Source organism: Chiloscyllium punctatum, chromosome 17, assembly GCF_047496795.1.
Source record: "Chiloscyllium punctatum isolate Juve2018m chromosome 17, sChiPun1.3, whole genome shotgun sequence".
NCBI lineage: Eukaryota > Metazoa > Chordata > Chondrichthyes > Orectolobiformes > Hemiscylliidae > Chiloscyllium > Chiloscyllium punctatum.
In genome coordinates this window covers 17,996,029-18,022,913 of record NC_092755.1, presented here as the reverse complement: position 1 = coordinate 18,022,913, position 26,885 = coordinate 17,996,029, and the positions used below count along the sequence as shown (strand labels likewise).

The 26,885-nt window shown below is 40.4% G+C and overlaps 2 gene segments (V, D, J or C); both read right to left on the bottom strand.

Moving 5' to 3' along the window:
- Positions 1-1,919: 1,919 nt before the first annotated feature.
- On the bottom strand, positions 1,920-23,411 carry LOC140487748 (Ig heavy chain C region, membrane-bound form-like). The segment is given in 9 exon segments: positions 1,920-2,278; positions 2,418-2,545; positions 5,369-5,698; positions 6,153-6,461; positions 8,419-8,724; positions 10,548-10,853; positions 21,588-21,678; positions 22,777-23,160; positions 23,288-23,411. Coding segments are annotated over 7 exon segments (1,407 nt in total).
- LOC140488203 (Ig heavy chain V region-like) lies at positions 22,784-26,454 on the bottom strand. The segment is given in 2 exon segments: positions 22,784-23,160; positions 26,448-26,454. Coding segments are annotated over 2 exon segments (384 nt in total).
- Between the last annotated feature and the right edge of the window lie 431 nt (positions 26,455-26,885).

The window sequence follows — 26,885 nt, the reverse complement described above, 5'->3', positions numbered from 1 at the left end:
CAAGAAAGGAAATACAAAGGCTCATCAGAAAGGGTTACATCAGTAACAGTCACAAGAAAGGGAGTAAAAAGGCCCATCAGAAAGGGTTACATTAGTAACAGTCACGAGAAAGGGAATACAAAGGCTCATCAGAAAGGGTTACATCAGTAACAGTCACAAGAAAGGGAGTACTAAGGCCCATCAGAAAGGGTTACATCAGTAACAGTCACAAGAAAGGGAGTACAAAGGCTCATCAGAAAGGGTTACATCAGTAACAGTCACAAGGAAGGGAGTGCAAAGGCTCATCAGAAAGGGTTACATCAGTAACAGTCACAAGAAAGGGAGTACTAAGGCTCATCAGAAAGGGTTACATCAGTAACAGTCACAAGAATGGGAATACAAAGGCTCATCAGAAAGGGTGACATCAGTAACAGTCACAAGAAAGGGAATACAAAGGCCCATCAGAAAGGGTTACATCAGTAACAGTCACAAGAAAGGGAGTACTAAGGCTCATCAGAAAGGGTTACATCAGTAACAGTCACAAGAAAGGGAGTACTAAGGCTCATCAGAAAGGGTTACATCAGTAACAGTCACAAGAAAGGGAGTACAAAGGCCCATCAGAAAGGGTTACATCAGTAACAGTCACAAGAATGGGAATACAAAGGCTCATCAGAAAGGGTTACATCAGTAACAGGTACAAGAAAGGGAGTACAAAGGCTCATCAGAAAGGGTTACATCAGTAACAGTCACAAGAAAGGGAGTACTAAGGCCCATCAGAAAGGGTTACATCAGTAACAGTCACAAGAAAGGGAGTACTAAGGCTCATCAGAAAGGGTTACATCAGTAACAGTCACAAGAAAGGGAGTACTAAGGCTCATCAGAAAGGGTTACATCAGTAACAGTCACAAGAAAGGGAGTACTAAGGCCCATCAGAAAGGGTTACATCAGTAACAGTCACAAGAAAGGGAATACAAAGGCTCATCAGAAAGGGTTACATCAGTAACAGTCACAAGAAAGGGAATACAAAGGCTCATCAGAAAGGGTTACATCAGTAACAGTCACAAAAAAGGGAATACAAAGGCTCATCAGAAAGGGTTACATCAGTAACAGTCACAAGAATGGGAATACAAAGGCTCATCACAAAGGGTTACATCAGTAACAGTCACAAGAAAGGGAGTACAAAGGCTCATCAGATAGGGTTACATCAGTAACAGTCACAAGAAAGGGAGTACAAAGGCTCATCAGAAAGGGTTACATCAGTAACAGTCACAAGAAAGGGAGTACTAAGGCCCATCAGAAAGGGTCACATCAGTAACAGTCACAAGAAAGGGAATACAAAGGCTCATCAGAAAGGGTTACATCAGTAACAGTCACAAGAAAGGGAATACAAAGGCCCATCAGAAAGGGTTACATCAGGAACAGTCACAAGAAAGGGAATACAAAGGCCCATCAGAAAGGGTTACATCAGTAACAGTCACAAGAAAGGGAATACAAAGGCCCATCAGAAAGGGTTACATCAGTAACAGTCACAAGAAAGGGAGTACAAAGGCTCATCAGAAAGGGTTACATCAGTAACAGTCACAAGAAAGGGAGTACAAAGGCTCATCAGAAAGGGTTACATCAGTAACAGTCACAAGAAAGGGATAACAAAGGCCCATCAGAAAGGGTTACATCAGTAACAGTCACAAGAAAGGGAATACAAAGGCTCATCAGAAAGGGTTACATCAGTAACAGTCACAAGAAAGGGAATACAAAGGCCCATCAGAAAGGGTTACATCAGGAACAGTCTCAAGAAAGGGAATACAAAGGCCCATCAGAAAGGGTTACATCAGTAACAGTCACAAGAAAGGGAATACAAAGGCCCATCAGAAAGGGTTACATCAGTAACAGTCACAAGAAAGGGAGTACTAAGGCCCATCAGAAAGGGTTACATCAGTAACAGTCACAAGAAAGGGAATACAAAGGCCCATCAGAAAGGGTTACATCAGGAACAGTCACAAGAAAGGGAGTACTAAGGCCCATCAGAAAGGGTAGGTAACCATTCTGAGTAAGGAACTAATAAAAGCAAAACAAATGGGCTTCAAACAACTGGGATGCTACGAATTCTTCCAACCACAACCATCTCAAAGATATCAAAGTAAAAAGGAAAATCCATCAATAATTGTCTCAGTTACACGCTGATAAACTGAAGTAATCTCACTGTTAGAGTCAGCAACAGGACAGATTGTAGATTGGGAATTCAGAGACCTTGATAAGCAGATCAGGAAAATCAAGGGGGTCCACAATTCATTCACTTAACCTGGAAAAGAGAGATAAAGCAATGACACAGATATTTATGATCAGGGACTTTCAGACTTAATGTTTATTCAATGGCACACTTAGAGATTTCACAAAACATATTGGGCTGCTTGGCGTGAGAAAGATGTGATTATTCTCACCTTCACCAGAGTGACGGCAGCGCTGTAGAAAATACTCAGGAAGAACAAGGTGATGAACGTGGAAGCAGTTGTCCAGATGTTGCTGTTATCGTCCTCATAGTCTTCAATCCAAGTGCGATCTATTGAATCTATGAATATAAAGCCGAGAGAACACATTTAGATTGTTTATTGATCCAGATCGATCTATCTGCATCCAAGTCATGTAATTAGAGACCATTTCATCTTCATAAAGCAGTCAGGTATTTCTCAAATGTGACTCTTATCTGTATCTATTAGTGCATTATTGACTCTCAGTAAGAAATTACAAATACTAACTGCACATGTTCTTTCTTCATTGTCCATGTCAGAACGTTTTAAATTATTTTTCTTTCAATCTATTATTTAAGGATATTATTATTTGAGGAATGCTGATAACTAATGATTATTTTAATTGAATCATTATATTTTAAATATAGGCTGTGACAGCACTTTAGTTGAAAATTGTGGCCATCACTGAATAAAAGTTCAAATGTGATTCTCATCTTTATGTATTGGTGACCAATTGCTTGGCAAATCATGAATATAAGTGACATCACAGTCAGGACATTGCTTCATATTTTTGTTTGTAGGATCTGTACATTTAGGAATAAGTGTTTGTACATGTGTCCCTTAATTTATTTGATCTACTGCTTGGTGTGTTTGGTTTTCCTTCAATGTTTGTGTATGTGGTTATGAGAGTCTCTTACTTCACTCTTGCCCATGTTGGAGTCTGTGCGTGAATAAACATATTCCTGTTCCTTTACTGCTGGTGTGCTCATGTGTTTGTGTACCTAAATTTTGGTCTTTTCACATTGTGTAAGTATCATCACGCTAATATGCCACTTCGTTGCTGCCTATGCTTATCTTGTAATTTCTTTGTGAGTGTTCACTTTTCATTAGTGCTATCTAAAATGTGTGGTTATGTGTCTGTTTCAGATCCTACCTACATTAGGTTATTTTCATGTTTATGCTTAATAAATGTTAGCATGCAATGTTATGTTTTGATGGATGTTTATCTTTATATGATGATGTTTGCTTGTGTGACAATCTTTCCCAAACCATCTCCTGAGAAGCTTGTTTGTGTTACTGTTTGTGGATGCTTGCTGATGCTTGTGCCCATTATCCTTATTTAATAAACACCCCTCTATTTGTTGATCTATGCACTTGTGTGTCTGCATGTGAGACTCTGAATTTGTGTGTACATGTGATATTGTATCCATGCTGATCAATGTGGTTTAAAAATAACGAATTAAGCTGCCTCTGTCATTGTATGTTTGTGATTCTGAAAATGGGAAAATTATGATATTAATATTTATCTCTGTGCACTTATGTGCCTGTGTGAGTTGACAAGTGGGAGGACATTTTTTGGAATTTGTATCTGTGTTCATGCGTGTATGTCTGTACGCATTGTGCTGTATGAATGTAAATGTATTTGTGTGTTACCATGTGTCTATGTTTCTCATGGTTATGTGTGAGTACCCCTGTTCATTTGTGCAAATGATTTTCATTCGGTGTATGTGAGTTTTTGTATGAGCTTAGAGAGTGTTCAAGTGCCACTTGCATGTGTGGCTCTGTGTGAGTATGCATGTGTGACATCTTATCTATATGCACATTTGAGTGTGCACATAAATATGTGTCTTTAGGTGAGAGCTCGTATATGTGTCATTACGAGTGTATTTGTGATCATCTCTCTGTATCTGTTCTTATACCAGACTGCAATTTTTATTATTCTAATTTATTGTTCGAATTTTAATGGATTGCCCATAATTAGATCTGACCTTGGTGTTGTAGGAAACATTTCCCATTGTCATGGAGAGATAAGTGTTTTATGAGCAACACTTCTGTTGCAGTGATAGAATTTCTGTCTCTGAGAGAAAAGTCTTGAGTTCAAATCCCCACTGCCCCAGAGATAACATTTCTGAATATATTTATTAGAAAATGTCGACTTGTGTTCTGTATGTGAAACAAAATGATATCAGGTATTCGAATACCAGAATTGATCCCATGTGCTCCAGAAAACTGAGACAAACCTATGGAATACAAACCGGGACGATGCAAACACCAGTTTGGGATTATGGGAATCAATGTTAATCATTTGTTAACAGAGCCAAGCATGTCCAACATGCTTCAAAGGTATTATTTTGCATGGAAATGTTAAATCTTTGGACAGTAAGCAAGACGCTGACTGTTCCTGTTAGTAACTGGGTTACATTACAGAGGACATCTTCCATGAAAACTCTTCACAGGGAGCAAGAGGACAGACCATTCATCGTTCCCCTCCCCTCTGCTTCACGACAACTTATCTGTTGATTCTCTTTGGTGTGAAAGTGAAGATACATTCTGTCAACTCATGCGCTGGTGCAAGATCCCTGGCAGTTCCCCAGAAACAAAGGTTACATTCAAACTGTTCTGCACTATTTACGATTGGTATGTTCCAATCAAATTTAATTTTTACGTGTCTTAAATTTACATTTCCAATTGGTGCAATGTGGCAGTTTAAAACTGACATGAATTTTGTAAGAGTGTCCAATCGGGGGAATCAAGAACACCAAGTTCAAAACTCGTGCTCTACCCTTGACATAAAATGGACATTGTCAGATTTTGTCACAGAGGGATTTAGGATGGATAAGGTATTTGGCGGAATCCTGCAATGAGTGAGCTTTACTCTGTCTCTAACCCAGGGTGTATCTGAGCAGAGAACATTAACTGCACAAGACACTTGTCCTAGACCTTTTAATAATCCACTTTAACTACACAGATGGAATGGAAGTCAGGGTGGGAAACAATTAATTCAGTATTTAACTCACAACTGGAGGAAAAAAAACCACTTCAATTACTTCTGTTGAATTATTAAATGCAACTTTGAGATTTTTATTGACATGAATTAACAGTGTCCATCAGTGCAAGCGAAATGTTTACAAAACTTGGTTTACCGCTGGATTTATCGACTGTTCTGTTGATGATCTTCAGTGGAATCGCTTCATGTCCCACCACACAGGAGTAAGAAGCACCGCTGGCCCACTCCTCCGCTGTAATGGATAACAGGCTGTACATGAAGAAGGAGATGTTGTCACTCTCCGCCATCACCTCAGTGTTCTTGTAGTTACTGGGATTCACCGGCTTGTCATTGTTTGTCCACTTGACGAAGATCTCTCGGGGGGAGAAACCTCTCACTAAACAGGTGAGGGAGAGAAACCTCTGAGCGGAGATTTCTTCTGTTGGTGGCAGGAGGACCGACACTGATGGCTCCAGTGGATTAATCACTGCAAAATATTTGAGACAAATATAAATCAACCAAAAAATGCTGAACCAATATCACAATTTCACTAAATATTAAAATATGCCATGTTTAATTTGGGATTTATTCACTTCCGTTTACTAAAGGAGCAGAATGGTAGACATTCTGTCCAGTAAAAAAGGTCGAGTTTAATGTGAAAGTTGCCTCCATGTTTCCAGCCCACAACAAGGACATTCTGTCCAACTGTCATTGCTGATGGTGACGTCACAACCCAGGCTTCTTCCCACTTTATCTGACTGAATCAGAATACAATATCCTTTGGTCGATCTTTTTCTTAATCAGCTACCTAGCTATCCTGCCTTCAGATGCATCATTAATACTCCCAATGGTGTTTGTTCATTACCAATCAAAGCCTGCCATTGATGTAACTGGATCTGGATTACACATGGGATCCTTTGTGTTTTAATCTCACTGCTCACCTTTCTCCTTGTGGATGGAGTCTCTCAGCGGAGTCGGTAGATTCTGATGGTACACCACACATTCAAAAGTAACGCCACTCAGCCAGGCTTCAGTAGAAATGTCTAATTTGCTGATCACGCTGTCGGGATTCTGTCCAGGCTGGTCAGCAATCTCTGTTTTCAGAGGCTTCTTTTCTTGTTTCCAGGTCACGTTGACTCCAGAAGGAAAATTGGACACAACGCAGGTTAACGTCACCGTCGCCTCCAGTAAGACTTGTTCTACTGGCGGTGGGAGGATTTTAACGGTGTTAGGGTGGCACTCGGTATCTTCTATGAAACAAAAATCAAAGTTAATGAAAAATGCCCCTTTATGATACAAACAGTCAATCTTCAGATTACTTCTTCACAGGGTGAAGACACCACCTTCAAAATGGCAACTCCAACTATTGCTGAAACGATGCTTACTGTTGTTGATGTATTTTGATTTGTGAAAGCATTTGTGATTACCTATAACATACCCTGTGTAATTACTCCTAAAGAACACTGGCTTTGTAACAAGTGAAACCTGAAAAAAAAAAAAATAATCGAAGATGCCATCATGTAACCCATGGAATTACCTTTCTTTCAGAGTCTGTCTCTCACTTAACACCATCTATTGATACTTGTGACAAGAGTAATCTCAATATAATGAGTTCATTTCCATGTTCATAACCCTTAGGTGCAAATGATGCTGGTCATGCTGACTGCCAAATCACATCCTACATTTTAGACAAATTATAATAAATAATAATAATTCTCTTTGCAGAGTTCTAAAGTGTTACAGGAGCGGTGAACAGCCATGGAAATTCTGTTCATTATATTTAACGTGATCAAAAATACTTTGCGTTATTGGTGTGATGTCATTCTCTAATTTATGTCATTGTTCCTCGTGAGCTGTGTTTGGAGTAGATCGGAAAACAAGACATTGAGTACAGTATTGGATATCGAGAAGGACACCCATCTCCTTAAGTCTTTCCCTCCATTCAGTTTGTTCGTAACTGGTCTGCACTTTCACTTTATTTACCAAGCTGCGTTTTTTAATTTCTTCATAGAGCAGGGGAGAAAAAAACAAACAAAAGCGTCTTAAATTAATCTACAAACGCGATGGAAATGTGCACTAATTTTATAGACATCCACTACTCACTGTGTAAACATCACTACTCCAAACCAGGCTAAATCAGCCTGTCTCGAGTTCCTAGTTCATTCATCCCTATTGGACCGTTCTTACCAGAATGTATTCTCCTGCCTCATCCACTAATTACAGAGAGCATCTTAAAGAAGCTCATTGAGATCACGTTTATCCCAGTTGATGTGATACCCACTTGGTCTGTGGTCTGATCCCATAAATGAAGTTAAAGAGCTCAGTACCAGATAAAAATCGATGTCGTACAATGTCCAAGGCTAACAGGTCATTCCTGAGCAGGGAATGAAGCATTGAACGCATTTTGATTTATTTTCAAGTAAGGGTCACTGCATATTTTAACCACATCTTTTTGAGACCACAACATCATAAGATAGAGGATCAGAATAAGGCTGTACGGCCAATCCAGAGTTTAGATCAGAATGATGCTGGAAAAGCACAGCAGGTCAGGCAGCATCCGACGAGCAGGAAAATCGACGTTTCGGGCTAAAGCCATTCTACTGTCTTCTCTAAACAAGAGCCGATCTATCTCTGGATTGAATACACACAATGGCCTGGCCTCCACAGCCCTCTGCAGCAACAAGTTCCACAGCCTCATCACCCTCTGGCTGAAGACATTTCTCCTCACATCTCAGTTCCAAACGGTGCCCCTTTGACCCTGAGATTGTGCCCTTGGGTCCTAGTCTGACCTACCAGTCAAAACATCTATTCCACGTTCACTCGACCTCAGTCTCTCAGTATTTTCTATGTTTCAATCAGATATCTCTCCAATATCCCCCCTCCACCCCCAAGCTTATCCTTGAAGCGGCTACCAGGCAAGGCTTCAGCACTCTGAATGCCTCTCCCAGCATGGTCAGGCAATAAACTATTTAACAAAGCTCACTGTCTATATATCTATCTTCAACAGAGAGGAAACATGCTTTTCTGACTTGCCAAAATGTTGAGTCATGAGCGATGCTAATGTAACATTCAAACTGAAATGCAATATGTGGCATGTTGGGAAACGAGAAGCTGTACCGTACTGTTTACTATGACTGATAAATGAGCGTGTTTGATTCACATCAAAGTTTAGAATGATTTGTAGCTCTCTCAGTGTGTGTCTCTTACCCTGGAGTGCGGTGATGTTTTTACTTTGAATGTTCTCTCCATGAGTGACCTGGCAGGTATAGACTGCACTGTTGAACCATTCACCATAAGGGACCATTAGCCGACTCATCACTGAGAAGTTCCCGTTTGCCTCACACACGGGAGACGTGAAGAAACCAGAATCCAAGGGTCGGCCATTTTTCAACCAACTCACGGAGATTGACTTCGGATGGAAATCGATGATTGAACAGACGACGGTTGCAAACTTGCTGCTTGTGATTTCTTCACTGGAGCTCACGGTTAGGAGAAGAGTTGGTGGGAGAATACCTAGATCATTAGGAAACACATCGCATAAATTATCTGACGAATTTCAGAACAAATACAATCAGTTCTCATATATCAAGGTTTCTTGTGGTTAATGGATACAAGAGTCATAATTGTGCAGAGTGCTGGAGAAGCTGGGATCCACACAGAAAGATCAGCAGGACAATGTGAAAGGCTAAAATTATAGGGCACAGCAAGGGAGTCAAGGAGGCATAGAAACTATAGGCCGGTAACATCAAAAGGGAGATAGCAATGTTGGATGGTATTCGTTTTAATGACAGAGTCTGATGAACAAGGCAGACGAATTACCGGCATAAATGAGGAAATGATGCGGTTGCTATCACGGAGACATATTGAGAGTCAGGCAGGAGTGGGCTATTCAATATTCCAGGATTTAGTGCCTTCAGGCGAGACAGGCAAAGATGGAAAAGGATGAGGGCTGGGGGTGTGCAATGCAGAATGTTGCTTCTGTCGCAATTCTGACAAGAGTATTTTAGGCTGTAAAGAGAAATGAAACCATGGATACCTCCTCGAACAAAGGCAAATGGACAGTACTTCAAAACCAAAATACAGCAAACATAACTACTGGGAGAGCACGATAGACCTTACTATCGGTCCAAAAGAGCAAGTGAACATACATGGGCAAATTTCAGAGAAATGTAAATTAAATAGGGGAGTGAGAAAAGAGGTTTTTAACTTCCTCAGCTTAGGCTTGGATATTCATTTTGTCAAAAATTTAGAGGGAGCAGAATTCTGAAAATGCCCCCAGGAGAATATTTTAACAAAGTATGTGTTTAATATTGAGAATTTTAATCCAGACCTTGCAAGAGAGGGGTGAATCTGGACTTAACTTTAGGGAATGAAGTCGACCCAGTGGGTAAAACCTCAATGGTGGAGCACTGTGCAGACAGTGATCGTAAATCAGTTGGATTTCAGATTGTACTGTAAAGGAATAGAAATTGGCCCAAAGTTCTGAAAAAGGGAAGGACAATTTTAGTAAGATCAGGTAATGACTTGACCAGAGTGGACGAGAAGCTGACACTTATTGGTAAATCTGAGTCAGAGCAGTGTGACACATTTAAGAGAGAGATAAGAAAATCACAGGGAGGACATTTCCCAGGAAGCCACTGAGTGGGACCAAGAATGCAGTGGGCTCGAGACATTGACAATGAAGAGTAGGGAGATGATACTGGAACTTAATAGAACACTGGTTAGGCCATACTGAAGCGTTGTATGCATGTTATCAAAGGAATGTGATTACACTGAAGGCAGTATTGATGAGATTTGCCAGGATCTTGCCTGGGTTGGAGGGTTTCAGTTATGAAACTAGTTTAGATACACAGGGGTTTTCCTGGGAGCAGAGGAGAATTAGGGAGAAGATTATCATGATGTCTCGAATTATTTTAGGCATAGACAGGGTCAACTGGATGAAACCTTTCCCCTTGATGGAGAGATCAATGCCTCAGGGGCACAGGGTGAAGGTAAGGCCAGGAGCTTCCAAGTGGATCTCAGGGGAAAACAAAATCAAACAGAGGGTGGTGTTAGCCTGGAGCTCAGCACCTATAAGTCATGTAGAGACTGAGCCCCTCATAATAGGTATGAAGTATTGCGATGCATCCTTGCAAGGGCAAGTCACGGCAATGGATCAGCTGCTGGCACATGAGACTGGAATAGTTAGGTGGCTGTTATTGATAGGCGTGAACTGGATGGATCAAAGGGCCTTTTTCCTGTGCTGTATAAGGTGATTCTGTGAAAACGGTTATAAATAATGCCTTGTTCATATTAATCCCAGATGCTCTGTTTATCTCAGTTCCCACAACACGTACCTGAACATGGCATTTCTTTGCTCTTGTGTGACCCGCTGTGTTGAACCTCACAGTAGATTTTGCTGGGGCAATCTGCCGCTGACCCAGGCAGGGTTAACTGGCTGCTCAGGGTGTAGGTTCCCTTCTTGTTTCTCACTGATGGGTAAGTCTTAAATCCATTCGTGATTAACTCCCCACCTTTCTTCCAGGTTACCTTGGTGACGTCAGGGGAATAGTCCATCGCCAAACAACCAAAGGTCGCAGAACCAGTGTCGTGCTCCTGACAGGAGGAGACCAGGCCATAAAGCGTGGGGGGAGATGGTGTCTCTACAATAGAATGACCAATTGAGCAAGTTAGTTTCTGTTCATTTGACCTTATCAGTTACTCAAATGTATCCTCAGCTGTAAACGTTTGCCAGTCTGCTCCCACTGAGTCTACAGCATAACGGGAGTTTATTTTTGTTTCCTACCAGTTACTGATCACGATCATTTGTTCCTTCTTTAGAAACATGCCCTCGACCTTGACCATTGCCATATAATTTAGGAAGAAGAACATTCTGATCCCACCCCAGTAACTTTGAAGATCTCACCAACTGACACTTTCACTGGATTGCTGTGAAGAGCAAAGACATTTCACAAAATACAAACCAAGGAAATGCAGATTCATCGAAATTCTACAGTGTGTGCAAACAGGCCATTTGGCCCAACAAGTCCACACCCACCCTCTGAAAAGTAACCCATCCAGACCTATTCCCCTACCCTATTATGCTACAGTTAACCCTGACTCATGCACCTAACCTCCCAATCACTGAACACAACATTTGCAATTCCCCCAGCTTGCACATCTTTGGACTGTGGGAGGAAACGCACACAGACATGGGGAGAAAGTGCCAACTCCACACAGACAGTCACCCAAGGCTGGAATGGACCCCGAGTCCCTGGCACTGTGAGGCAGCAGCGCTAACCACGGAACCAGCGTGCTGTCCCACGAGGTACCGTGCTGCTGGAAATACCCAACCGCTGGCAGTACCCCCGGAGAGAAATCAGAGTGAATCATAGAACATAGAACATTACAGTGCAATACAGGCCCTTTGGCCCTTGATGTTGCGCCACCCTGTCATACTAATCTGAAGCCCATCCCACCTACGTCTGTATGCCTAGGTAAAAACAATGACTACAGATGCTGGAAATCCGATTCTGGATTAGTGGTGCTGGAAGAGCACAGCAGTTCAGGCAGCATCCAAGCCTGTCCAATGATGACTTAATCTTGGCGAATCTACTACCATTGCAGGCAAAGCATTCCATTCCCTTACTACTCAATGAGTAAAGAAACTACCTCTGACATCTGTCTTATACCTATCTCCCCTCACTTTAAAGTTGTGTCCCCTCGTGTTTGCTGGAAATCAGGTCCAGTGAGCCTTCCTCACTTATCAATGCAAGGCAGAATGTTCTCTCTGGGAGGAAGGTCACTGCAGCAGCAGCACAGGCAGGAGCTGAGCACTGGGACGGGGAGGAGGGCTGTCACGGCTGAACTCCTGCCAATTGTCTGGAAGTTGAAACATCTAATTTACAATTATCTGAATTCTGGAGGCCTCTGAAAAATGGAGGACCGTTAAGGTTCAGAGACTTTGGAGTGTTACAGCTGAGTATTTACGTAAATATGATTTGAGAAATGAACTGGTAATGTTTAACTTTAATAACTATCAAATTGACACACAGTTCACCACCAAACCTCATCTTTCAGACTAACCACTGCACTTACTCTGTCTAGACCTAAATTTCCACTCACATTGACAAACCCTACCCATTCATGCCCGGAACACACAACCCCTATCACACAAAACACATCCAAGGCAATCCATATTGGTAGTGTAGCTGAGAAGAGAGATCTCGGTGTCTATGTACATAGATCCCTAAAAGTTGCCAGCCAGTTTGATAAGAGTTATTTAGAAGGCATACTTTATGTTGGCTTTCATCAATAGAGGGACTGAGTTTCAGAATCACGAGGTTAGGCTGCAGCTGTACAAAACTCTGGTGTGGCAGCACTTGGGAGTATTGTGTACTGTTCTGGTCACCACATTATAGAGAGAATGTGGAAGCTTTGGAAGAGATCAGAGGAGGTTTACCAGGATGTTGTCTGGTATGGACGGAAGGTTTAATGAGGAAAGGATGAGGGTCTTGAGACTGTTTTTGTTTGAGAGAAGAAGGTTGAGAGGTGACTTAATTGAGATATAAAAGATAAACAGAGGGTGGACAGTGAAAGTCTTTTTCCTTGAATAGTGATGGCTAGCAGGAGAGGACATAGATGATAGATGTCAGAGGTTGTTTCTTTACTCAGAGAGGAGTAGGGGCATGGAGCGCACTGCCTGCAATAATAGTACACTCGCCAACTTTAAGGGCATTTAAAGGTCATTGGATAAATATATGGATGAAAATGGAATAGTATAGGACAGATAGGCTTCAGATTAGTTCCACAGGTCAGCGCAACATTGAGGGCTGAAGGGCCTGTACTGCACTGTAATGTTCAATATTCTATATTCCAGAAGGACATATGATCTCAATTCCTTTCACTCATTTACACTCCTGCCGCCCTGCACCTGGCCCATGGTGAATCTGGCCCTGACTGGACCTGGCACCATCATTTTCACAACCTCTGACAAAAGCCCACTACCCAAGACATGACCTCAGCCCTTGATCACTGACCTCTCATCTTACCCAAATCAACCTGTGCACATTGCATCCTCGCTCCTTTCGCATCTGTGCTTTACACCCTACCATTTTGCCAGACTCCGAGCTTTGCATTTTGACAACACGTCCACCTGTCACTTCATTACAGTGACCTTCCACCCTGAAACATCCTGGCACTCTGCCCACCTCTACACTAACCAGCCTGGCATCCTTCCCACCTCTCTATAAACCTGTCTGGCAAAGACAGACCTCCTGCATTTCAGCTCAAAGTACCCCTCACCTACCAAGCACAATTCGAACAAATTATCCTGTGACCATTACCATTTACCTTGATGCCACTTTGCCTGACAGAGTGCATGCAAGCTTACCCAGCAGCCAGCCAACACCTCACAGCCTACCAGCCCAAACTCTCCCACATGCCCAATCTAGCCCCTCACTTGCTCACCACCTTCCAACTTTGAGCCTGCTCCAACATAAAGTCAGAGAGTCATAAAGTCGTACAGCACAGAAACAGTTCCTTTGGTCCAGCTCATCCATGCTGACCAGAGTTCCCAAATTAAACTAATTCCACTTGCCTGCCTTTGACCCATATCCATCCAGACATATCCTGTTCCTTTAGCTGTTCAAATGTCTTCTAAATGTTGGACCTATCTCTGCATTTACCACTTCCTCTGGCAGTTCATTCCAATGTTTTGGACAGTTACAACACGAAGCCCTAACTCCTGCACTCAGTGCCCTGACCAATGAAGGTACATATGCAAAACACCTTCAACACACTAGGTACTTGAGACAACGCTTTCAAGAATCTATGAGTCTGAACCCTCAGGTTCCTCAGTGTTCAACATCACTGTCCAATGCCCTACCATTAACCCTGTAAGACTCTATGAGTCTGGACCCTCAGGGCCCTGTGTTTAAACATCACTATCCAGTGCCCTACCATTAACCCTGTAAGACTCTATGAGTCTGGACCCTCAAGGCCCTGTGTTTAAACATCACTATCCAGTGCCCTACCATTAACCCTGTAAGACTCTATGAGTCTGGACCCTCAAGGCCCTGTGTTTAAACATCACTATCCAGTGCCCTACCATTAACCCTGTAAGACTCTATGAGTCTGGACCCTCAAGGCCCTGTGTTTAAACATCACTATCCAATGCCCTACCATTAACCCTGTAAGTTGTGACCTGATTTATCTTCTCAAAAAGCAACATGTCGTATTCATTTAAATTAAACTCCATCTGCCACTCCTCAGCCCATTGGCCCAGCTGATCAAGATCTCATTGTACGTTTAGATAACTTTCACTGCCAATTATACCACCAATGTTGGCATTACATGCAAACTTACAAACCTACAAACCATGTCCCATTCAATGTTTTCATGGCTTTCAACCAATATTGTAGCCTGTTTCCCTTTCTCCCACATATCTGTAGCACTTTTTTAAAGATTGAAGGAATCTATCTCCTTATTGAAATCATTTAATGTTTTATCCTCAATCAATTTCTGTGGTGGAGAATTCCAAAGGTTCACCATTCTTTTGCTGAATAGTAAACAATCAGGTTCAATGTTATCGAGTGTTGGGAAGATTGGTGAGCAGCAAGATTAATGATGATCCCATGAATGGAATAGCCTTCTAGAGGGGCCAAGGTGCCTTCCTCAGCTTCCATTTTGCATGCTGTCATGTCCCTTCGGCAGCATGTTCCAAAATTGTGACCCTTGAGGATAAGGGCGCACATGTATGTAAATGCTTCTCCTGAAAGCTTTCCTCCAAATCAGACTTCAACTTGACTCTCAACTATTTCCCTGCCCGTTTCCTCTTCCTCAATCACAGCCATGGGACTCACTTCCTAACAGCGCTGTGAATGTGCTAATACCACACCAACTTCAGCAATTCAAATAGACTGATGACAACTGGTTTCTCAAGGCAATATAAAAAGTCTGACACTTCCACACCGGTCTAGAGATTCAAACAACCACTGGAAGAATTGTAAATAATTTGAGGCACTTGTGTGTCTACACAAGATGACATGGTTTCCTTTTGTGTGATTTGACTGTGTTTTCACTAAAGGAACAGAGCTATTTCTTAATCATATAATAGGAATCAAGCATCCCTCATTTTTAGCAAGGCAATCACACAGTATATTTCTTTATTCCAGGGAAGTATAGTGTTAACTGAATGAAATATGATGATTGGGATGTTTCAATTGGAAATAGTCAGAGATTTAAAGTTTACTTTCATGAGCAATTAATTCCAGCCTCATTGTTTCACAGTACTTTGTTTACTGAATCAGTAAATCTGGGATAGTTTTTGCTTGTTAATCAAAGGTGTTAAAGAGTTTTAGCCAAAGGGAGACCTGCGGATTTAGCTCACAGATGCTCCATGATCTAAGTAAGTGGTGGAACAGCTCGAGGGGCTGAGTGCCCTCCTCTTGCTCCGACCTTCCTATCATTGTGTCATTCATTAAACTAGCACTGGCGGTGAACACTTTTTATTAAAATATTTCAACAAATTAATTGTTTCACACATGCTTTAAAAAGAATTCTGTTGAGTATTTGGAACGAGATCATTGACATTCTCTATTTGAGTGATCAAAATAACTTCCACCCAATTACAGCAGCCACTGCACTCTGGAATGGGTTGTTACTTCATAATAGTTTCTTGTGAAACTCCAGCTCGAGATCAGGGTGCTCAAATTCAATGATTCTCTGATCTTTCATATCTCTGAACATTCGCAATTTGTTCAAATGCATCTTTTCTCTGAAGAACGTGTTTAATCGAACAGAACTTTTTTCAATGAAACAACAAACTTTAAATGCTAGAAAACCAAAATAAAAGACAGAAATTTCTGAAGAAACTCAGGAGGTCTAGCAGCTCCTGTGGAGAGAAGGCAAGGTTAACCTTTCGCACCCAGAGACCCCCTCTTCACCAAATTGTTTTCATGTTTTTGACACAAGAGCTCACACCTGTTGAGATAAACAGCGATTACGTTGGCTTGACTCCTGCTGGAGAAAGGATTCTTAGCAGAGGGACTGGATGGTCGGAGATAGCAACTGAAGACCATCTGAAAAGCTATCTCCATCTGCTGCAAGTATTGGATTCAGCGGAACTCCCACCGTACTGAACAATCAAATTCAGCTACAGCACTGGTTTAATATAAAGTAAAAACAGCCGAAGGATCATCTCATCAAATGTGCTTCAAAAATGATTCAATCTGGATTAGTTATAAATTATATTGTTAGAACAGCAAGTCAAAAGCTGGGATTTCTTTGAGCACTTACTCCATTAACACCATCTAGCGATGCCCAAAGGCTTGTGAACAAATATTGATCTGGAAAAAGCTGCTAACTGCCAAAATTCTGTTTAATATCTAAGAGACACAAGTCAGGACAGCGATCGAATAGATTTCACTGGCCTCTGTGAGTGGAATTCCAACAAACACCCAAACATCTCAATCTGCTTTCTTGCACTGAAGTAACCTGATAAGAGATGGTGTTACATACCTCTCTAACAGGTTGTAAGTGAACACAGGCCACCTGGCACAGAATCAGGAACACTACTACAACATCACAACAGACCTGAACACAATGAGCTCGACACTATCACAGAGAACACAGCCCACCTGTTTGACAGTACATAAACCATGTTAGTTATTAACACCTTCCAACAACCAGGAATTGTTCCAGAATGTTTGTACAATGAAAGTAACATTTCAACATTTATCCAAGAATACTTTGATAGCAGCTCCAAATTGTTCAAACTCTATGGGAACTACAGAGGAATAAAACTAGGAATTATATTGCCATCAATTCACTGTCACTGGATTCCAACCTCGAACCCCCTTCCTCTTTCTCCTGTGAATGTTGCTGCACCAGCTGGTCTACTTAGTCTGAAAAAGATTAAAATGTTTTGAAGTGTAATATGACCGTTGCCAGTGACATTAAAAGCTGATAACAGGTTTTCAAATAATAAGATGCAAAAATTCTGATTCTACATTGTGCCACGAAACATGTCCTGCATAACTGAGGCACAAAGAAAGTATACAGCATATTTCCATCTGCCTCGCTCAATCAAATATCTCTTGTTGCCAACAACCAATTTCAAAACTCTTGCTATCTGCCTTTTGTTCCTGAAACGTTCGTTCTGATTGGAACAACTTAGTCAGGGCTCTCAATTCTGAGGTACCTAATCGAATATTGTATTTCTGGCTGATAAAAATGGTTTTGAAGCGCGAGATGAAATTGAACTGTCTGAGATTCAGGGATCCGAATTGGACAATTTACAAATGGTCAGGACCGTTGACAAGTTAGTCAGAGATAGCACTGAAACAAACTGTACAACAGACTTAATCCTAGAGGATACATTGCTCAACTCCTCACGTCAAATATATTCACTGTACTTGAACATTCATCAGAGGAACTAACCAGTGGATTAATGTGAACGAGAATGTGTTCACAATGAACATAAATAACCACTGAGTTAATAAACTTAATAAGTCATTGTATTTAATAAAATGATTGAGGTGGGAAATATCGCCAATTAAAGCACAGATCCGGAGGCAATGGATTATTCTCTAAATTATTTTTACATTTTTTTTCAGATTAGATTACTTACAGTGTGGAAACAGGCCCTTCGGCCCAACAAGTCCACAACGCCCCGCCGAAGCGTAACCCACCCATACCCCTACATCTACATCTACCCCTTACCTAACACTACGGGCAATTTAGCATGGCCAATTCACCTGACCTGCCCATCTTTGGACTGTGGGAGGAAACCGGAGCACCCGGAGGAAACCCACACAGACACGGGGAGAATGTGCAAACTCCACACAGTCAGTCGCCTGAGGCGGGAATTGAACCCGGGTCTCCGGCGCTGCGAGGCAGCAGTGCTAACCACTGTGCCACCGTGCCGCCCAAAACTTTCCTTGAACTGGGGAGATTTTGCATGCACTGCATAAAGTCAATACTGCATTTCAGTGTGGAAAGCATTTCTGTTGAAGGAATCAGGGCAAGGTCATTTTCTTGTTTACTGCTTTTAATGAACGAAAATGTTTAAAAAGGTATGAATTGAAAACATGCTTCTGTCTGGAGTTGCCCGCTTTAACAGATGTCTAAGTAAATGTGGGCACTGCTGCCTCACAGATCCAGGTACCCAGGCTCGGTTCCAGCCTTGGGTGACTGCCGATGTGGAGTTTACACAATCTCCCCTGTGTCTGTCTGGGTTTCCTCCCACAATCCAAAGATGTGCAGGTCAGGTGAACTGGTCATGCTATATTGTCCATAGTGTTAGGTGCATTAGTCAGGGGTAAATATAGGGTAGGGGAATGGGTCTGGGTGGGTTACTCTTCAGACGGTCGGTGTGGACTTGTTGGGGTGTGGACCCCAACTCGGTGACTCGGTGTGGACATACTGCAGGAAATCTAATCTAAACGATTGTAACACTTAACAAATGTGAGCAGATTCCTTTGGATCGCTACATTGCAATAAATCAGTCAAGTATATTAATTAAAATAAATATTACTCTATTTTCAGTGTCTGAATAAACAATGTGCTCCGTTATCCTCTAGTTCATGTCTTCTGCAAATTTGTGAACTCTGCATACGTCTGAACACATCGATGTAAAATGAATTCTCTGTGTTTGCAGCAAGTACTCCCATGGTTTTAAGAGTAGAGTTCCTACAGTATGGAAACAGGCCATTTGGCCCAACAATTCCACACTGACCCTCTGAACAGTAAGTAGCCCAACCAGATCCATTCCCCCTAATTTATATTTACCCCTGACTAATGCACTCTAACCTAGTCATCCCTGAACACTATGGCTGTGCTAAATTGCACAAATCACCTGACCTGCGCATCTTTTGGACTGTGGTAGGAAACCAGAGCGCCCGAAGGAAACCCACGCAGACACAGGGAGAATGTGCAAACTCTACACAGGCAGTCACCAGAGGGTGGAATCGAATTTGGGATCCTGACGCTGTGAGGCAGCAGTGCCAACCACTGAGCCACCATGCTGCCCTGCGAGTTCATGGGTGAATTATTTTAATTAATCCAAAATTTGTCCTTGGTCACATAATTCACTATAGCAGTTGTTTCCGAAAGAATGACTCTTCAGTTGATATTTTTTTGTAAAATGTAACTATTTAATTAAAATGCACAGATTGGGAACACATAAAGCACTGTGCAGATTAAATAATTCAGTTAATGTTTTATTTTTATTCTGCAAATCCAGTTTAAATCAGGGACATAACAATGAATTAACTCAAGTTACGTATGAAACTGATCAAAGCAGTGAAACTGATCTGTTCTTCATAGAATTGTGCAGAATTTCCAAATGATCTTTGCCAATGATCTTTTCCAGTCAGAATAATATGTATGTAGTGTACAGCGGAATTGAAAGGTGTTTCTTGATCAATTATAACACTGTCATGGCATTTTTGCTCAAGAGCAAGAACTATTAGAACATTAGATTTTTGAAATGCTATTTATATTTCTCTATGACTTGTAAACTGTTTAAAGACAGACCTTGTGATTGAACTAGATAGTGGAGTTCTGAATTTGGATTGGAAAGCATGGATTAGATTAATCCTTAATTATTACTTTTAAGTAAAAATGGCGCCTGTAGGTATCTGTTTTCCCTTCATTTCTAAAACCTTTGCGATTTGCCTTTCACTTAATAATAGGCTTTATGAAATTTCAACTCGCATGCTGATTGCATTGAATGAGGAACCTGGAGCGGTTCACTGTCACCAACCGTGTTAACATTGCAAAAACAATGTTGAAACCAGAAACGGTTTCCCAAATATAACACATTTAATGTTACCCAAGCACAGTCCTTCCTCAACAGATGAACGATCACCAGATCACAACATGGTGTGTTTGCAGCAGAACTGGCTCTGCAAACATTTTCAACAGAACCAAGAACATGATGTAACCTCACACAAAAAAACAAACTGAAGTCTAACAAAGCTGCTCAGAATCAAGCAAACTAATGATTAAATTGAATAGAAATAACAAGTCATAACAGCAACCTTGTTTGTGAGGGGACTTAACACTTAAAGCTGTAACATTTCTGGCAACAGTTCAATTTATTTCCAACCTGCACACCCTTCTTGATCATGACAATCCTGTGCAGCACACAGTAGAGCGGTTGAAGGCATATATTGATTAATCACTTCATGGTCAAAACAAAATTACTGAATGGACAAATATTATCGCATTATAATTTTAAGTTAGTTTCAATTACATAATCTGTTCAATTCTGCAGTTTCAGATTTTAGTCCCAAATTTTATTTTGAATGAGGCTACTCAAAACAAAATTCAGTTAGCTTCCAATTAGAACTGAGTTCTTTTTTAAAAAATTCAATGCATTAAAAACTTATTTTTTTCATTTCTCACACTTCTGGGTTTCTGCCTTAAGTTGGTTTTCAGACGGTTACAAATGGATGTAATGTTTTCAATCAAGCAGAGAAAAATGTGTCATATAAGTTGAACAAATGCAGAAATGATTCATGAAAAACAATAGAACTTCACAAATATTGGTAATGAACAGTAATCCAGAGAGACAATCTCCTCACCAGAAAGAAAACACCAATTACAGAAAGCATGAAAACGCTGATCAATTCCACAAATTGAATAAGAATTCAATCAACTCAATTCAACAGAATCAAGGAAAATAAAATCAGAATCCAATCAACTCAAAACAACAGATTTGAATGAAACATAATCAGAATCCAACCAATTCACTTCAACAGAATCAAATAAAACAATTTCAAATACCAATCAACACACTTCAACAAAACCAAGTAAAAACAAAGCCAAAATCCAATCAACTCAATTCAACAGAATCAAGTAAAACAACTCAGAATCTAATCAACAAATTGCAATATAGCACCGCAAGAACATTTTATGACAGTTTCTAACCTGCTTGTCATCAACAAAATAAATGAGAAAATATAATCATGGTAAGAACATATATTCAAGAAATGAATAATGATATTTTAGCATATTTTAATCATGTTTGGTAATGTCTCAAACATCTTTGAATTCTTAGCGTTTGTTGTTGACAATAAAACTCAGTCAGTGTGTCACTGACATTAAACATTATTTATAGCTGACTGTTTAAGAGACAATAGTGCTTCAAGTAACCCAACCACACAGAATGCCCATCTGATCAAAAAAAAAGAGATACACGGAGCAACTGACACCATCATCACCATTTTAGCTATTTGCTGAGCCTTAACTGAAGTCTATAATCAGTCTGAACAAAAATCAATCCGAACCAAACCAAACTCAGCACAGAATCTGAGTTTCATTTAATTCAGAAATTAGTCACATGAATAGAAAGTTTTTAAAAAGTTACGAAGAAAGTTCATAGTTCTTACCTGAAGTCACTGTCACCATGGTCCCTTGGCCCCAGTAATCAAGATAGTCACAGTGTTACATTCTCTGGACTGGGTCACACAATAACTAGCTCTGCATAAAACAAATCAAAAATTTACCATCATTTTAAATTTTCAGAACCACAGGCAAAAATAAAGTCACAATAAATCTTCATCACATAATTGCGCTAGTGAATTCTGATCATTCTTGATAAATTTTAATACTGTTTTATACTTCACAGAGTAACACATGAGCTGATTCTCAAAATCCCCAAATGGTGTATCGATAATTACCCAACACTTTTACAAATTAAATAGTGATACTGGCATTAAACCCCACAGAATTAATACTGCACTGCAAGTTAAGACGATTTGAAGAAGTAATCACTGACTAGTTTCAAACAATGGAGGCTGAATAGGTTTTTGTATTGATCATAATTGCAGTGTCACTCCAGTTATATCACTGTGAGACATGTTGTGTCAAATACTATGACAGACTGTAAACTGTAAAATGCAGATAATTTCTTCACTTCCTGGAAAGCAGTGATTCAGACTTCTCTAAGAATGATTTGGTGCATTATTTCTGCTTTTACTCTTCATTGTATTTTGAAAACTTGGAATACTTTTCCAGGTTTGGTCTGCATTTAACTTGACAATCAACACGAAGAAGGTAGAAAAAAATTATACATTTGTACAAACTAGCACGACTGGATTGTGTTTAAATTGCATCTCACATTATTTCTCGCTCCTGCCATGGTAGAAATCACCAATTTGAGATAATCACTTGTCAGTGGTTATTGTATGAGGATGTCGCTGTGCACAACACTGTGACCCACTGTAGTATCACAATGATGGAGACCAGTACACTCATTCTCTGTTCTTTACTCTAGGTCTCAATTTTCATTTGAAAGAGCCATTTCGTACTGATCATGTTTTGAATTAATGCCATAGTTGACATAACAATTAGCAGTGATTTCCTGAGCTGTCAGATATATTAAAACTAACATTTTGTCCGAGCATTTAATTGATGGAAGTGTTAGCAGTACATACGACATGCCCAAAACATTGTCCCATTGTGTCACCAGTTTGCTAATTTAAATGGTACATTTCCTCTTTGATAGTTTTGTAAGAGGCAGCCTGAGGTCTGCTTCAGATCGCAGTTGGTATAATTACATTTAAAACTCGTACTGACCGTCAGTTTATGATGGAATTGACAAAATGTTCCCTCGAGCTGTTTTTGAACGGGTCCAGCCCTGGTTCCTCTCGCTGTGGTATCTTGCACAGTAATAGATGGCGGTGTCTTCGATCTTCAGGTTCCCCATGTCCAACGCGAAAATGTTGTTTGAATTGTCTTTGGACGCAGTAAATCGATTCTTAATCGCTGGTGCATAGTTACTGCTGGATGAACTATAGTACCACAGCAGCCACTCCAGACCCTGTCCGGGAACCTGTCGGACCCAGCTCATGGAGCTGCTGCTAAGATCGAAGCCGCTGGTTTTACAGGTCAGTTTCAGGCTGCCTCCGGGACGGCCAGTCTCTGCCTCTGGCTGGGTCAAAACAATCTCCGACTGGACACCTTTAAAAAAGAAAACAAATAAACCTGAGCATTAATGCTGATGAAATGATGGCTGAGTCTTTTACATTCCTGCGGTAGACTAACATTGAGACAGTGACAAAGACAGACTTCAACAAAAAACACTCACATGATAAGAAAGTAAGGAATAAACTGAGAAAAATTGTCGACACAATCATTCTGATAACTTGTGGGAAGCGGTTCTGTCAAGATCGTTCTAAACAGAGCCGACCCAGGAGTGTTGAATTACGGTCTAGTGCCCAGGATTTATATGGCCATCGGAAAGGGGCAGGATCACAGCTTCCGCCTGTTGGTTTCCTGCTGGAGGCTCAGACTGGATCCTGGTCTCAGCTTGTACAGCCCGAACACATGGGATCATGTATTTACGAGGTTACGCTGAAACATGGACATATACACATCTTGGGATATTTATTTTGCTGAATAGCTTCTTTGGGAGTGTTTTTATTTAAATGGTGGAAGTAAAATTGAGTAGCTTCAGGTCTGTTTCACATGATAGTTGCAAGTATTTTGTTTAAAAAAAACAAATTCATTCGGATGTTAGCTCCCTTTATTTCTACATTAATTCACAAGCAGATAAAACTAAAATCAAAGTTCAAACATATTACCAGCTAGTAAAACAATTGAGCTTGTTTTCCCAGGACACTGCCAGTCTCTGTCCCACTACAAAATAACATGTAATTCATACTAAACATTTCAAAATTCAATTTAGACAACTGAACTTAGAGCTTGTCCAAAGTGATTATATTTAGAATATTCAATTAGAAGTTAACTCCCTTTAATTCTACATTCCACCACAAGCAGATAAAGCTAAAAAGAACTTCAATAATATTATTAACCAACAAAATTAGTGACTTTATTTTTGCTGTCAAAGTCGCTCTCACTTTACAAAATAACATGCCATTTCTAATCTGCGTTTCTATATTCAGTTTAGGCAACCTAATATGGAGCATGTCTAAAGTGATTATGTTCAGAATGTGAGTGTGTGTCACTAAACAGTTTGGACTCGGAGGTTAAAAGCACCTCCTTACATTGCAGAATGTCTCTCCCTGCATCTTTTTTTTCAAATTGCTCCGACCCTAAAATGCATAGTAAAGGAAAGCTGTGTGCCTGAGAAACAAAAAAATGAGTTGGCAGTGATACATAACACCTAGGTAAACTTTTGAAAGAGCATCTAATGAACTAGAACAGGACAGTCCATACGTCCATATCTAACAGTCTGGGTACATCAGGAATGTTTGGTTAAATTAGAGAGTATTACAATAATCATTACCACGGATGGAGGTTATAAACAGTACATGTCTCTGCTCACTGATAGCTCTGACAGGGGCAGATAACTCATAAAAATCAGTAAAAATTCGCTGTTACACTCAGTTTTAATGAGATGCATGAATCCGAGAATGGTGTAACAAGTGATGTGAGTTTGAACCAATTCAAGTTTGCTAATTTACTTTGAGATGATAACAAATGTTACTGCAATGTGGGATTTTGGATCCATTAACTTCATATTCAGGAGCTTTAAAGATACTCAATAAACAGGCTGAACTAACCAGAACGTCACTGCATTCAATGTCCTGTTTTCTGACAGTCATACAGTGAATACTGTATTCAGTGACTTTCCTTTTTAAAGAAGAAATGCCAAGTGAAACGTATCCATTGTAAGTAAATGGGAAAATATCGTTTGTTTGGTAGGATTTTACTTTAGTTGATTCATTTTCCCTTTAATCAGCCAGATACAATAGTTGGCAGCAATTAAACTGACTGCCGAAGGGGTCCTTGAGTTTCCAGTTTCATTTACTGGAAACAGGTGGAGTTTCTGCAGTGGATCAAAGTTTTTTGTCTCACTGTTGACCAGTTGGTGGAAAGCAAACTGCAAACCATAACCACTGCCTCCTCAGAAACAAATCGACTCAGCAACAATGCTGGAGGAAAGTTTATTTTTCAGTTATGTAACTTGGAGAACTAGTCACTCCTCTCGTTGAAAGAAATATTCACAGAGTCTCAGACACAACCTTAACATCAACAGTTCATTCGAGGATCACTACAGCACTGTTTAATATTGAGAAAAATTGATAAATAGTCAGAGTCATGTTGTGATACAGCATGGTTCCAGACCCTTCGGTCCAACCAGTCCATGCCAGTCATAATCCCAAACTAAACTAATCCCACCTGTGTGTACTTGGACCATATCCTTCCAAACATTTGATATTCATTTACTTATCCAAATGTCTTCTAAAGGTTGTAAGATTATCCCACACAAAAACCATTCTCATTGTAAAAAGTTGTCTCTGATATGTTTTTTAAAATTTTTCTCCTCTCATTGTAAAAACATGTTCCCTATTGTTGAAATCCCACACCATAGGGAAAATTCACCAATGTCTTAGTCAAAAATTGAAAACAATCCCAGCTCCAAACACTTACAAAATATCACTATGGATCTTCCTCGAGTCCAAAATAAGATTGTCCCCTTTGATCAATGATTTGTAAAATTTACTCGTGTATCTACTGTGATAGACGTTTTCAAATAACTTCTTAAATGCAAATGGTTCACATCAATCGGATTAAAGTAACATTTCGTGCACTACCCCACACACAAAAAAAAGAACTAGTTTGTTAACATGATTTGCTCTGAGGAAGTCTACGATGGATTCTTTTATCAAACAAAATCATTTCCACTGTTGTGAGCGCTCGTCTATCTTCTGTGCAATGGTCTGAATTTTAAGTTGTGTCTGACTGCAGATGAAACTGGCTGATCTGGGTAAAAGTACAGTTTGTGCCTTTCACATTGTTAATGTATATTGCTGACTTTAGGTGTTGTCCCAGGCATCGTCTGGCACCATTAATTAGACCATTAATTTCCACATCACTAGCCAGATTATCAGGTGGAGTTTATTGATATGTGATATTTTTGAAACGAAAGCTTCGTACATTTCCAGTATGAATCATGTCAATTAGAGCCATTCACCTTTCCACTCATGGCTTGATAAACTTATATGAGGTCGCCCCCCCGAACTCTCACCCTCCAGTGATAAAGGTTCCAGTCTATCTGGATTTCCAATGGTGGTTCTGTTCCCTCACATTCTGCTGTTTAAGATCCTCCTGCCACCCCAGGTCCACAGACAGTGTCCCTTGATACCAATTCAAAGAAATGAAAGGAACTTGTCCCACCATATTTTTCAATTTTCTTTGGCTTCAAACACCATCAAAAATAAATGTTTGTGTCATTGCTGATTTATGGGAGAATGCCGTGTACACAATATCTGCTGAAATACCTGCCATACCATCCTGAATCTGGTTCGCAGGTTCATCTGTTGCTCACAGACACAACCAGACATCAGGGAACAATGAACATCGCCCACACCCAACTCTCCACCATTCCCCTCTGTAGTTTGCACTTTGTGAAATCCGTGTTGTCAATAATAATTTAAAAGAAAGTTTCTTTTTTAAACTTTCTTAATTCATGTTGCTGATCTTGGCTGAATAAAGGTATGTTGCTGTCAGCATTTCTGGGGAACATGTCTGCACTTTTTTCATGTCAGTTTATATTAAGACAAGAATTGTCAAAATGTCCTGAGAAACAACGTTTAGAAATGGGCCTATTAGCTCCTCAGGGCTGTACCAACTGTTTGAATATTGATACAGTTCTGCCCCTACTTTTTCCCCATAAGCCAGGATTTACAACATTGGAGATCATATCTATGTTGATAATG